We start from the raw sequence: 14,587 nt of genomic DNA, 5'->3' as shown, positions 1-14,587 counted from the left end.
TCTATATAGTATTTATATAACCGTATTCTTGATTTTCATGTAATAAAAAATCGTATATAGATATTAATCGTATTTTATTGAAAAAAATGTGAAATAAACGTTTTTATTATTATTATTTATTCACTTTTAATCTATTTAGCATAGGTGATATTTGTAAGAAATACCACACAGTACATATAGTTCATGTAATCAATATTTGTTTCTGAGAATAAGATTTATTACTTACTTATTGTATGATTTGTACATATTACTTTTATAATTTAAAAAATAATTGATATATCTCTTTATTTAAAATATTTACATTATGAATAAAACACTTAAAACTAAAATGTTACATTTTAATTTTCTAAAAATTCATCAAATGTCGTTGAATCCACATCTAAAACTATGTCATCCAAAGATGGTCCTTGTTGTGTTACTGGTAACTCTAAAAGAAAAACAACAAATTTTATAACATTGAATTTAAGAGGATATTAAACTCTTCTTTTTATATTTTCGATTATACTTGATATTGAACCAGTTGCTTTATATTCTTCGAGTTGCTCTTTGAATACTTCTTCAAACGTTTCTCGTCTTTCTTTCATCATCTTCTGTTGCTTGAGTTCATATTGGGATACTCTTTCGGTGTGTTCATTGGCTAACTTTGCTAAAATTAATATATACCTTGAACATTTTTCTTATACTAATTAATTAATTAATTAAGCCCAAATATAATGTAATTTACCTTTTACAATATTTAATTCCACAAGTTTCTTTTCTTCATATAAAGCTAATTGAAATCTGTGATCCAACTGTCTACTTTGTAAATCCAACATTTCATTTAGATCTTCTAATTGATAAATAGCACCTTCTACTTCTTCGAATGTTTCTTGTAATGTTCCTTCGATATTAATAAAAATGATTACTTAGTTTTAAACTTCCTTTATAAATTGAATTTATACGAAGATACCTATTTGATCCATCAGGTCCTGTATCGCATTGTTAATTTTTGGAATGTATGCTAAAGTGCTATTTAAACATGTAATACTTTTCCACTCTTGTTCGAGTCTTTCATAAATACATCCTATAAGTTTATCTGCCATTTGGGCTCTCTCTGCATTTTCTTCTGTGAGCTCGTGTAACTCGTTCCACTGTAACTGATATCTATGTAAAATATCAGCTCCCGCATCGTAATTAACATTACGGATATTAACAGATTTCTTCTGTTTCGGAGTCTCGGTAACAGTTAATCCTCGAATACTAAAAGTAAGGAAGTTATCTATATGTAAAATATATGGTAAACTCCCTTTAATTACATTTTCAATTTTTATGAAGCAACTGGCACTAAAATATATTTATTATTTGTTTGTCATACATTGGCAAATAGAACTATAAACATGTATATTCTTTACCTAGCCGATATACCTTCTTGTACTGTTTGAAATTTATTACGCAAAGTACCAAACATGATTATGGATTATATTATCTTTATTAAAATACTTGGAACACAATTAATACTATTCTAAGATCATATATGAAATATAAGTTTTTACACTTATCATGATCGTATAAAAACTGTTCTCTACAGACGTATTTAACAGTAAATAAAAGGCAATTTTTCCCCACTGATAGTTCACTATTTATGCAAATGTGAATATTCGATTAGGTTAAAGGATCTCAAATTGCAAACATCAATACAAGATAATTGGCGTTTTATATGGTACTATCAGAAGTGTTTACGAATTGTTAAAGTAACCTCTATTCTTAAATCACCAAGATTAGTTTTTTTATCTTATTTTATCAACATGACATTTCATCTGGAACTAGTAATTATTATGGGGTATCGTTAAGAGGTTCATAACAAGCACGATATAAACATAAGTTTAATCAAGTAAAGTGGAATATAGCAGCTTATTATGTGACACTGCGCTTTTTAGCTATCATGAACGTGTAAATAACTCATACACTTTCTAAGAAACATTTGTTAATTTGTGTTTTATGAAAAGTATAACACTTTCCGTAGTATTTTCTTTACATGTTGGCAGCACTGATTTGCAATGCGTACTGTATTCGGTTACTTGGTCGAAGGTATTAATTCTCTTGTTGCAAGTACAGGGTGAATACAAATTTTATATACAAAATTATATTATCCTACAAAATAAATCAAGTAATAATAATTGCTTAATTACAATGTCATTATTTGACCTTACTATAACCTGGTGTAAATGTTTCGTATAATTAAAATACACTGTATACTCGTAAATTTTGGGTTATGTATCATTTAATTGAAACTTTGAAACTCTACCTATACAAGCAGTCATTTTACATACTCAAACGAAATAAATACGTAGCAAAGGAAGTTGCAGATAAATAGTGTTAATTACATTAATATTATTGTAATTGTACATAAGATTAATCAGTTTTTTGTTTCAACAATCAAAAGGGGTAATGTATTGTATTTTAATCGTGTATTTTCGATGTGAAACAATTTGGCAACATCGCTAAAAGCTTAACTCCCTCCCTCTGACAATATGACTGGTGCCTAGCAACCGGTGAGGTCAACAAACGAGGTCAGATTGCAAATTATCTGTGCAAGAAAATTTAGTAGATAGTATTAACGAAGTACCATATTTACAATTATTTCGAGACTAGTTACGCTTTCTTTAAACTATTATTCAGAAACGTTATCAGTAATTTATGCATTCATATGTCAACTGCCAATATATCGATGTACCTGCCAGTACTACGATAAAGAAACATTTTAAAGAAAAAGAATTTCTTGACTATGCAACCATGTACACTGTTCTTCTACAAATTAAGTTGCATCGATTAAAAATAAAATAAAAATATTACAGGTACAAATGAAATAGTTTTTGTAAAGGTGTACGATAAAACCAGAGTGGATGAAGGTATACATATATCTCCTGTATTGCCAAGTGTTGCATTGCCACCATGTTTTTCAGTTCTGAAGTGCACGGCAGGGTTAGGTTAAGTAATGCATCTAGCGATATCAACGATTCCTGTGCTACGGAAAGTTCTGGTTCTGTTTCTATTTTTGTTCCTGAATGCTTCGAACATGTTTACCGTTAACAGAGAAATTCAAATGAGTAACATTTCAGAGAGCTTTGCTGATCAACTCGGCGTGCTATGCGTCAGCTCGCAATCGCGGTGGTTTTGTTGATAACGAACGAGTTTGCTAAGTTCTGGTATCCAGATCCACCATCGAAACCTTTATCTTTTTCTCTCCCTACTAGACATGCAATGAGCATAACTTGAACGAACCTCATCAGATGAGATTCGAGCTTAGAAAGTTGTGCGCAACTCGCAACGAAACCAGATTTGTGGGGAGTGGCGGTGGAGGGGGAGGTGTAGTCAGGGATGTTGGGTCAACGTACGTATCCAAGTATCCCCTTTCTCCTTGCATCAAGTTAGATCACTACTACTATATCGTGATGAACTCGCTACTCCATAAAGGCGATTACCTTTCTGCGCATAGCTACTGCGCACATTAAATAGTAGGAGTTACCAACCAAAGGACGAGGAAACCATGGTAGGGATGAAATCAATAGTCAAGTACTCCGTGGAATGAGAATGTCAACTGAATATATATATACATACAAATATATATATGTGTATATATATATATACATGCATGTACACATATATATTCGGATATTCAATTGCTTGCTTGAGCTTTATTCGCCGTAAACGAAGCAACAGAAATAGTCAGAAGTAAACTTCCATTACGAGCGTTCTCTTTTTTTTGTATTGATCTTCAAATGTACAGAGATGAATAAACAGCAATGTATATGAAACTAAACATTTACGAGTAAAATGTTCAATTCGGTATATTATTTCATGCATGTAAAGATATATTAAATAAATAAGTATTTGCGAAGAGAAAGCAAGGAATAAATTCAAAGAATATGGACGTACACGAAGTACGGTATTATGATTTTCGCCTTAATATAATGTAAGAATGGATGCGGAATTTTGCTTGAATTAAATATAGAATTCCAAGTATGGGTTGTTTGAGTATCTTCACAAAATATAGCACAGAACCTGTTACGATCAATAGATGCCAGATTCGGCCGTTTCCGACGTGTTCCGTTAAGTTCCCCTACTATATTCGTTCTCACTGGCCTCCAACCATTCTTGTCACGCCTTGTTCATGTACGTTTTAAACCAGTTATTTCAGGTGTACGGGTTTGGTGTACGCTTTACCATGGAAAAAGCTTGCGTTCCGAAAGCTTGGTCACCACTACATCGACGTTAAGCCTTAATTACTTCTCTCTTTTCATGAAATGTAACACGCAACCATGAAAAAGTCGTATTTGCAACGTTGTGCTGCATTATTTATAGTACAATTTGAATACAATATGAAACATATCGAATCTGAAAGTATAAAATATGCAACGCTATTTACAGTGTTGCGTTGCATAATTTATAGTTCAATTTGAATAGAATAATAAATAATTTTAAATGAAACGAATCTTCGTATAGTCGTAAAACGTATCTTCACGGTATTCTATCGTTGGTATTTCGAGTAGACGTAAAACAACGTTTTGGATAATATATCTAGACGTACGGATAATTTAATCGTAGAGTTGGGAGGAGAATTATGTAGCGCCGCCATGATTTGTGGAACCGGAAAAACCGTCACGAATTATGGATGTAAATCGTCGCAGCTGCAACGGCATTTAGGTGCAATGGATGACAGGTGGCAATTGGATAGTTAACGTTGACGGTTCTGTCGAAGAATTGTACGAATTGCGAGACTTCGTGGAACATTGGAGGGATAGAAAAGAGAGTACGGGAGGAAAAACGTGAAGCGATAGTTGGAGAAGGCGAGGAACAATGAAAAAGAAAATAAGAGTATTGGTTGGTGGGCAGAGAGGGAAAAAGAGATGCTCGTTTAGTACGAAATGGAAGGATGAACGGAACGAGATGGGGAGCGAGAGAGAGGAGAGAATTTCACGGCAACGTTCGAGCTGCGCCTGCGTCGGCAGTACTTGGTATGAGCGGATTGGTTCCCTACTCATACTTGAGTGCACGTTAGGTTGACTTAATTTCAATTGGGGCTCCTTCTCTACTTCCCCCTCCTCCTCGAGCTTCAGCGCACATCTCGTTGTACGACCCTTTTGTATTTGTTGGATTTAGCTCGAAGGGCATACGTGATGGCGTCATAACGCTCACCGTATACATCCTGTATAACTAGGGGCATGCAGCCAAAGTGAACCCTTCGATCTTTGATAAAGGAAATGCACCGGTGGAGGTAAAGATTTCGAGAAAGACAACGCAAAAGAGAGGAGAAAGGGGGGGAGAGAGGAAGTGGATAATGGTGGTGACGGTAGTGCAGCGGAGAAGTTAGATACGAAGAAACGGAACGACAGGAACAGAAGAGAGGAGAGGAGAGGAGAGGAGAGGAGAGGAGAGGGAAGCCCCAGCGTTTGCAGCGATCGGCGCACGCTACCTCGCGCGCGCGCGCGCGCGTCCTTACAAAACAACGCATCTGAACACTGAACCGTCGCTGAACGCGCCTCAACAGTTCGGCACGAATTCACATTGAGTTGATTATCCTGTCCGACGCGCGGGTTTCATCGCGGCGCCGCCATATTGGCGGCTCGATATAACACGTACTAATAATAAGTTCAGATTGGGTACGGTAGGCATCGCAGTTGACGCGCCGATTTTATATTCGTTGAATGTCGCTACAACAAACGTGCCATAAACAGCGCAGTGATCATGCCATAACAATTGGCAGCCATACTTAATTCATAATGCAAGAAACCCGGGAGAAAAATCAGCGTACGAATAACGACAGAAGAATGTATATGTTTCTTCTCATTCTCTAATTTCATATGAGCCGAATGAGACCGTGACTTCGATACATTTTTTTTTTCACATGTAAACAATAAATGTACACTGACGTCGTGTCACGGTAATCACCGATCATCGAAAGTAAATTTCATGGTTTCACCTTACCTAGTTAACGTAACGAAGTTTGACGCATGTTGAAAGTTTACTTCGCGATTGTTTAATCGACCTTATTTCCATTTAACACCTTGCCATCAATCGTAAACATTAACGAACGCTAATTGATACGTTCGAACGTGGTAGTACGTCTTACCACTGTTCAGTTCTACGGAATTCCAACGATTTTTCTCAGTGAAACCTATCGTAATTGTGATGAACATGTGAATTGTTAATTGCTACATGGATTACTGTATGTGTGTTGGTAAACATTTACACCGCGTTTGCAGTGAACGTTCGTTCATATCAAGATAAACGCTTGTTGATGACCTTGTGATAATTTGCATTGTTGATAACAATGCCTGTAAGTATGACATGAATTAATACAAACGACAACATTAATGCTGTTATTAGTAAACAGATCCTACACAGTATTTACAAAGTATCATAACAGAAAGTAAACATTAACTTTATTTATAGATTGGAAATGAACAATCCATTGGATCAAGACATTGAGGAATTTAGATTTACCGATCAAAGGAATATTTGTAAGGACGATGCAAAAGTGGACGATGCAAAAGTGGACGATTTACAAAAATTTGGTATGTTCTTTTCCAAGATATCGGTCGCAGTATACAATTATATAAATTATACACAAAAATCAAACGATGTAACACTCATAACAAGTGGTATTAAAGTTTAGTGTAATTTTTACGAATTACTTCCTTGAGATTTAAGAAAAACTTGTATACTTGTCGAGACTGATATATCGCTGAAACACTGAAGTGCATGCTTAGCGGTTTATGTTTCATTTTAAGAAATAAGTTTTATCGCACAACTTGTATACAGAAAATAACATTCAGGAAGATGAATTGAAGTACGTAATTGGAATAAATATTTATTCATATTTATGTATACATCGTAGTACGACTGTTTATATTTGTTTCTTTATATTTTCATATGCATTCGTATTATGTATTATGATTATTAATGTATGTATTATAACTGTTGAAAGGTTAGGATACCTTTGATGACTGACAATACAAAAATTTGCAACTGTTATTAGTGCATTGATATTGAGTGTGACACAATCAACTTACGTTTTTATTTAGTTCCAATGAAATCTCGATTTATGTCCTTCTCTTAGCAAAATCAAGCAATATCGAGTTTAACCGTTTTACGAAAAATATTTTCTTACTTTTTTTCCGAGTTCTCAAACACCAATATTTCACTGGTCTCTCGGTTTAAATATAATCTATATGAGTTAACACGATCGTTTACGACCGGTAAAAGACAGCTTATGGACGTTTGCAATGCTATCGCGTGAAATATGTTTTGATACGAGCTACATTACGGCGGGAATTTCGTGGAAATACGAAATGAGCCAATGCTATTCGTTCTTTAGGTAATATCGATTGGAGAGTCCGGTTTTCAATTCTCGGCAAAACTACGGGCAATTATCTCGCTTGCGCTAGCTTGTCTACTGCTACAACCATTTTGCATGAACTCGCTGTTGCTGCATATACATTGGCATCGATTGTTTACATCCGTTGTAACACGGGGAACGCGCGTTGATACACTGTGCGAACCTTCGAAATAAGAAATGTGTATGGATGTTATCGATGTGTAATTTCGACACGAGTTTACGGACGATTATATTAGTTTAATCGATTTTATAGAAGATACGAAAGCGCGGCAAATTACCAAGTCGACGTTCTTTCGGAAATTTTCACTCGAGAAGGTGGTTAGATGTCCCATCTTTACGATACCTCTTTGTTTTTAAATAAATTTTATACAACAATGCTAGCATGTTGTGACAATACAGTTGATACAGCATAGTTTTATTGTAATTTCTTAGGTATATTTTATTTCAGATGAACAAATAGATGATCAAAATTCAATATTCACTGCACCATCTTCATTGTTGAATTGTGAAATTTGTGGTGAACAGTTTGTATCAAAGAAACAACTACGTTGTCATATACATACTCATTTAGGAAGAGCACGCGTAGTTCTGAGAAGGATTACAAATTTAAAAGCTATAAAGAAGAAGCATAGTAACACGTATTGGTTAGATCCTGAGAAGAGGGGTTCTCTGAAATTAACATTAAAGAAGCAGAATTTTTCTGATTCTCTTAAGCTTAAGTTTAAAAAGTCATCGGAATCGGAAGATTTTACTGTTGTAAATAGCAATATTAATCTGGGTACGGAGAATTATCATCAAGGAGACGTGGCTGGGGCAAAAGAAAATGATCAAAGACAGGAGAATGATTCAGGAAACTCGGCTGATCAACCATTTGAAAACGTGATGGTAGAACAACAGGTATGTCTTGTTAATCGATACGAGAAATATTTTTGGTATTATTTTACAAAGAGTATTGCTAATAGGATGAATATGGGAACATTAAATTTAATACCGATGATCATAATCCATTGGAAGATAATGACAGACCATCCATAGATGCAAATGAAGGTGATTCAGGTGTAGGGAGTGACATGGCAAATCCATCTGAAAAAGAAGATCAAAATGTCGATGATCTGCAAGGTACAGACCAATATGATAATTCAGATAAAAGACTTTCCGAAACGGAAGATCACGAAGAGTCAGATGCATTGGAAGCAACATGTCGAGAAACAATTGAAAACCTAAAGAAGCTCGGTGAACAGTCAGGGTAATATCGCGTAACGAAGCGATTCCTTAGTAAAATATTAGTTACCATAATTTATCGCTTAACTTTTCAGATCTAGATCTATGAGTCAATTAATTGACAATTCCGGAATCGAAGAAGATGACGAGGCAGAACCTGACTCCAACATGATACACGATTTAGAAGAGAATCCAGCTATTAGTATTATTTCAAAGTCTTCTACATTTTCAAATCACGCGGTAGATAGTACAACGGTATGTGAAAATGCAGATAAGCCTGAAGAATCAACCGAGGGGACAACAGGCTTCAATTGGAACCAATTATCTACCAATTTGTCCAACAAGAACAATGCGATTTCTAAAGAAAACGAAGAACAGCCTGAACATAGGAGCGACAATAATATCGAGAGCGCGGGATCTCTCTTACAAAACTTGATCGATCATCAACGACATAATCAAAATGATACATTAGCAAATAATTTACCATCGGAAACGGAATATGTTTCGCTTGAAAAGTTGGCAGAAACTGTTAGTACCTGCCGCGTCTGTAACGAGAAATTTAAAGATATCGCTCATCTAGACGAGCATCGAAGCAAAGCTGGCCATTATCAGTGCAATGTTTCCGAATGTATAAATCTTATTTTTCATTCGCCATTGGAAGTTTCTATGCATAAAGCTCAAATGCATGGAACTCCTCTTTCACCGAGCGTGAGTCAGTTATCTCCTCATCTAAATACAAATTCACCTCATTTGAATCAAAATTCACCTCATTTGAGTCAGGCATCGCCTCACTTAAATACTCATTCTCCTCACGCGGTATCAATGGAATCTCCAAACACGCCAACTTCGCAACAAATAAGCAGGAATTCCCCTTTAACTTCTCCGCACCAAACAAATTCTCCTACGTATAATACAGTACCTAACGCTGGACAACAAATAATACCGCCTGTTAATTTCGAACAATTACCCGCACCCGTTCAACAATTGGCTCAACAAGTGCAACGTATGCCACTTCCGCAAACGCAAATGACACCAAGTCTTCCGCCAGGTGCTAATACAATGATACCTGGACCAAATTACTTTGTACAACCACCGGGAAGGCCACCGTTGTATAGAGTTCCTGGTCCACAGGGGATGCATTACCCTCCCCATATAGCACATCTATATCCTCAGTATGGACCAGGTCCGTATCCTCAAATGAGTGCACCACCGCAAATGCATCCCCAATTGTCTCAACAAATGTCGCGCGGAAGATATCCTACTGTTGCACAAAGTAGTCGGCAAGTACCATTATTATTCAAAAATATATTTAGAGTATTTACAAAGAAAAATATGTACTACAGTGGCACTTCTCTATATGTATAACTATCGAAGAACTAGTAATTCTATAAGCAAACGCACATTGTACTGTTATGCCGTCTATTCCAATCGCACAATTAGATTTAATTAATAGAGTGACAACACACGCGATACAGTCAAATTTAAGTATACAGAGGAAGTATCTAGTTGCAGCGGTCGCGAGGAAGCATTTCCTCGAGGAGCATCCGTGAATGAGAATCTTATCGCTGGTCACGGCAAGATGACACTTCAATGGTTTATTGGTAGGCATAACAGTACATCATTGTTGCGGTTGTTGCGATACACTATTTTACATCGATTGGAAGCGATATGGATCGAGAAGCAGACGCACCAGTTGGAAAGGCGCCACTGTATCAGCTTATACAATAGAATTATTAATTCCTTTCTAGGTAAACTATTAAGCAGTTTAATTTGCATCTACGTATTTATAGGGCACCGCGTATTCCGCAGACTGGACCATCTCCGCGCCAACGCATGAAACGTCCTATACAACAACCGATGCAAGTTCAGCAACAAAGTAACTCTGCTATGAAACAACGACGAATGGATGTTTTGTTGCCAGATAGAAACGAAGACGCAGATTGTCATGTCATTGCACAACAAAAAAGAAACGACGGCGTGCCTGTCATACAAAACGTTCAAGGCGCTACTCCTCAACAGACGAATAGAAACGATTCTACCATACATCTTACGGATTCTATAACGCTTAGCGTACGGCAACCAGGTAATTTTAAAACCTGTTCAGATATTTCCTGTTACGCACATTATATATTGATTTATTTATGCGTTCGAACCTCTTCTAAAAATTAGTTTCATTTTTTTTTTATAAATTTATTTTTTACTTTAATTTTCCTCTTCTAAGGACCGAATACGTATACTTAGTACTCTAGATGTATTTCAGTTACGTATTGCAGTACAATCGTTTGAATGTACCCATCCATGCTTGTACATTTATTTAAACATGTTCAGAGAAAAACGTGAAAAAGAAATTTAAATGGCTATTTGCGGAAGAGGTATACGGCAGGAATAAAAAAGCATATTTTACTAATCTAAAGGTTCCGCTCCAGCTCAAGTGCAGAACACATCAGCTACTGGCGGCAAGAAGTCTGATGCAAAAGCTGTGGCTAATGTACTGGCAGCCAGAGGTATTACTGTTACTCCAGCAGCAAATAAAAATAAAACAAGCGAACAAAACAAACAGCAGATACTTTCACAGCAACAGAGGACTATGCCTTCACAGCAGCCTTTACATGTTACAGCGCTCAATCTGAATTCTGCTATTTCTATCATACCAGCTAGTTCGCAAAAAAAACAACAGGAACAAAGTCAGTTCGCCGTTCCTCAGAATAAACAAAACAAGACAGCTGTGAACGAAGTGGAAAGACCACCAAGACCACCTACTGTCGATTTAACGCAGGACGGTCCGCCGCAAATACCGATGGTTAGACGTGGAAGACCTCCGCGGTAAGATACATTAGAGAGGGAACTCTGTCGTTATCGTTTTACATTTATAACTGTGTACGTTTATCATTTCAGAGCGTTGCTCACTTGTCAAGTGTGCGACAAAAATTTTCAGAATCAAGAATTATTAACGCAGCACATGGCTACGCACCGTGCGCCAAGTAAATTACTTCACAAGTAAGTTAACCAAATGTCTTTACGCGCGACGATTACGGTACTCATACGCGATACTTTTTATTCGATAGGTGCAATCTTTGTCCTGCTCAATATCCGACAGCTCAGGCGCTGATAACGCACAAACAAGCGTATCACAAGGAAGTTGATACCGTTGCACAAAATGGTGGTGCAGAGTTAGCATTGCCAGTGGTAGATTTGAAATCACCTCACGTGTTGAATCGTTTATCAAACCTCGGTATACAGAGCTATATACCGTTGGCGCAGCTTAGCGCTCAAACAGGCGGTTACTTTGGATTGCCTATAATTACGATTGACGGTGCAAGGAATCCTAATACTTTTAATTTAGGTGCACTTGGTGCTACATCTATACTAAGTCTGGGTCCTCTGAAACATTTGTCAAACAGGTAACTGTGGACGATTCTACACGGACGATTCGGCCTACGTTTCGTGCAATCCATTAACCATCTTTATACATTTCATTATCAAGGATTTCCTTGTACGAGTATCGCTGTATTGCCTGCTTATCGCGACGGGTTATTTTTTTAGTTGAATTAGATGATGCGAATTTTTTTTCCCCTTTTTCGTTTTTGCTACTTCTGATATTTGTATTTTTTTCCGTTCAGTTTACATATCTATTATTAGTTTATCATAGTCTTAAAGCAATACAGTATTTGTAACGAGGGTTAAAGAGGCGTTCGTGTTATTTTAGAATAATATAGAACAAGATTTGAGATATACAATCATTGTGAGAAGATAGTATATATCTATTATGTATACATACATATATATATATATATATATATGTATATATATATGTATATATATGTATATATATAAATATGTGGACATGTCATATATCATTATAAAAAGAAGTTTTTAATACGCGATTTGATACGCGCGTGAATCATCGTCACTGCTAGTATATTTTTTTTTAATAAAGACATCGAATATATAAAAAAAAAAAAAAAGAAAAACTTACCGCACGTTGCGTAGGTAAATAATTGTTCCAAGAAGTTGTGCCACATTTCCATTGAAGTACGACAAGTTATACGTGTATCGTTCGATCTACGAAAATATGCAAATATACAAAACTATTAGAGTTTTAATCATACACGAGAGAAATGGAAACTTTTTTTATGCTTTCAGACTTGCAAAAGATTTAATTTGTTTTACTTATACGAAATCATGATTCCTTTAAACGAGAACGCTAAACGTATACATGCAAATACACATACCGCAGTGAGAGTTACTAACGTACCTAATCGATAGATTTGTTTTACTAAGAAAAAAACGAAGAAAAGATATAATATATCCCGGATACTTGAAAAGATTTGTCTGTACTGTAAATAATCATATTATTACGCAGTGTTACTAAATCACGTCCGTTTTTCGAATGAAAGAATATAATTATAAATGATAAAAACGCGCAGAGTTAATACAGAGATACAGCTATAAGATAAAAAGAGTTGATTATTTTTTTCATTTGACAGTTTCGTTTCGTAATTCACCAACAAATTGCCGAGATACACTACCGGTTGTAAATATATTTTGTAAGAAGAGAAAAAGAAAATAGATTACGATTAAAACATACGTTCGTTTATACTTGAAATATCTTTCTAAAGAATACCGATAACTGTGTAAGTGATACTTAAAGCAGCCACCGTTAAGTATAATTCTCATGATATCACACGCGTTCTTTATTTATTATCATTCCTGTCGAAACATTGTTGTCTGTAAATAATTATCATTTTTTTTTTGTGTACTGTGTACATTTTAAAGTAAGCAATCCGTTCCGTTTAAATTATGGAGTACGAAAACGGTTACTAAACGCGCAAGAACTGATTTAAAATAACGATGTGTATATATTTGTATGATAATAATAAAAAAAAAAACATTGACTTATTCGATAATTTTAGTGACATTCAGTTAGTTTTCCAGCTAATAATAGGGCATTATATTGTCTAACGTATAAATAATACGTTTAAACAACTCTATTATTGAATATTTTAACACGGTATCCTTTTATGTCGATTGTTAGTTACTTCCGAAAAGTTAGTTTTAATAACTTTAAAGAAAAACAATAAAATGGGTCCTTGAAATCTTTGATACGATTAAATACATGTTCCTATCCAAGTTAATTTTAGTTAGCAAACGAATTAAACTTTTACTTACATTTTAACTAACGGTTATTCTCTGTTCATACTTCGTGTAGAACTGGAATGGACTAACCCATACGAAATGTACTACGTTATCTGTTGATCTTACTTTTAATAATAAATTTTAATTTTGCATAAATTTCAAGTGTATTTTATTAAATATAAAAGACATTTTTATAATTGATGTTTATTCTCCGAGTGTTTGATATTTTTGTATTTACTTAACAATACCAAAATTGAAAATTACATTTCTAGAATGTTCATTTCACGTCTAAGCTTCTCCCGCTTGAATTCAAAAACGTGAATACATCACAATAAAATTTGGTAAACATCTTTTCAACTTCGAGATCAAACTACCTGTTTTAATAAAAAAGGTATTTTAACATTGACATTATCATTATCCAAATTAATATTGTCTATGTAAGTAAATACAAAAAAAGAATGAATTATATTTTAATCTCTATTTTGACTTGGCTTCGTTAGAAACTTAAGTTTTCCACTTCCGGTATCTATTGGCTCGACGCGGGATTTCTTGAAATGGGTGCTCTCCAGAACTCTACTTCGATGAACGTAATTATAACTCTTTTCTATTACTAAGATTAGCTTTATCATTTCATATATCCATTATCGTTACCTATTAATCGTCGTATATTGAATATTCTGCAAAGAACTTACTTCTATTAGCGATATATTACGTTTCATTGTCCGATTGTGTTCCGATTCACTTTCCAAGCGTAACCATTATGCGTTCGTTACGTTCTTGGGAATCGAGTATTCGCAGTATAAGATATTTATTTATCGCGCGAGTCGATCATTTGTAGTATTTTCGTTTTGT

The 14,587-nt window shown here is 35.1% G+C and overlaps 2 protein-coding genes across 7 annotated transcripts; one reads left to right on the top strand and one right to left on the bottom strand.

The window, feature by feature from the left end:
* Window positions 1–268: 268 nt before the first annotated feature.
* LOC128882593 (dysbindin protein homolog) lies at window positions 269–3,418 on the bottom strand. 3 transcript variants are annotated; one of them, XM_054134249.1, is made up of 5 exons: window positions 3,375–3,418; window positions 950–1,239; window positions 725–880; window positions 506–646; window positions 269–427 (listed from the first exon to the last, which is right to left on the bottom strand). In XM_054134249.1, exons 1-5 carry the CDS (start codon window positions 3,401–3,403, stop codon window positions 339–341), a joined length of 705 nt encoding a protein of 234 aa, XP_053990224.1. In that variant the 5' UTR covers window positions 3,404–3,418; the 3' UTR covers window positions 269–338. The 3 variants fall into 3 exon arrangements, with proteins under 3 accessions (XP_053990224.1, XP_053990233.1, XP_053990217.1); XM_054134258.1 differs by lacking the exon at window positions 3,375–3,418 and adding an exon at window positions 3,262–3,281; XM_054134242.1 differs by lacking the exon at window positions 3,375–3,418 and adding an exon at window positions 1,392–1,997.
* A 2,548-nt stretch (window positions 3,419–5,966) lies between these two features.
* On the top strand, window positions 5,967–13,186 carry LOC128882507 (uncharacterized). 4 transcript variants are annotated; one of them, XM_054134137.1, is made up of 10 exons: window positions 5,967–6,316; window positions 6,433–6,554; window positions 7,827–8,275; window positions 8,341–8,624; window positions 8,695–9,879; window positions 10,390–10,682; window positions 11,026–11,103; window positions 11,218–11,422; window positions 11,495–11,596; window positions 11,665–13,186. In XM_054134137.1, the coding sequence occupies exons 2-10, from the start codon at window positions 6,440–6,442 to the stop codon at window positions 12,002–12,004; spliced, it is 3,051 nt and encodes a 1,016-aa protein (XP_053990112.1). In that variant the 5' UTR covers window positions 5,967–6,316; window positions 6,433–6,439; the 3' UTR covers window positions 12,005–13,186. The 4 variants fall into 4 exon arrangements, with proteins under 4 accessions (XP_053990112.1, XP_053990104.1, XP_053990099.1 ...); XM_054134129.1 differs by having other exon boundaries at window positions 11,014–11,103; XM_054134124.1 differs by having other exon boundaries at window positions 11,026–11,422.
* The last annotated feature ends 1,401 nt before the right edge of the window (window positions 13,187–14,587 follow it).

The sequence above is a fragment of the Hylaeus volcanicus genome, chromosome 1, assembly GCF_026283585.1.
Source record: "Hylaeus volcanicus isolate JK05 chromosome 1, UHH_iyHylVolc1.0_haploid, whole genome shotgun sequence".
NCBI classification, from domain to species: Eukaryota; Metazoa; Arthropoda; class Insecta; order Hymenoptera; family Colletidae; genus Hylaeus; species Hylaeus volcanicus.
Note: the sequence above shows the minus strand (reverse complement) of the source record. Positions and strands in the feature narration are given on the sequence as shown.

Bases quoted from the DNA above. Each gene is read 5' to 3' on its own strand.
- LOC128882507 (XM_054134117.1), top strand. From the start codon at position 6,440: ATGAACAATCCATTGGATCAAGACATTGAGGAATTTAGATTTACCGAT. The intron at 6,555-7,826 runs GTATGTTCTTTT...ATTTTATTTCAG, and splicing joins GGACGATTTACAAAAATTTG to ATGAACAAATAGATGATCAA. The intron at 10,683-11,013 runs GTAATTTTAAAA...ACTAATCTAAAG, and splicing joins GCTTAGCGTACGGCAACCAG to GTTCCGCTCCAGCTCAAGTG.
- LOC128882593 (XM_054134242.1), bottom strand. From the start codon at position 1,447: ATGTTTGGTACTTTGCGTAATAAATTTCAAACAGTACAAGAAGGTATA. The intron at 1,240-1,391 runs GTAAAGAATATA...CCTTACTTTTAG, and splicing joins CAAGAAGGTATATCGGCTAG to TATTCGAGGATTAACTGTTA. The intron at 881-949 runs GTATCTTCGTAT...TTAATATCGAAG, and splicing joins GGACCTGATGGATCAAATAG to GAACATTACAAGAAACATTC.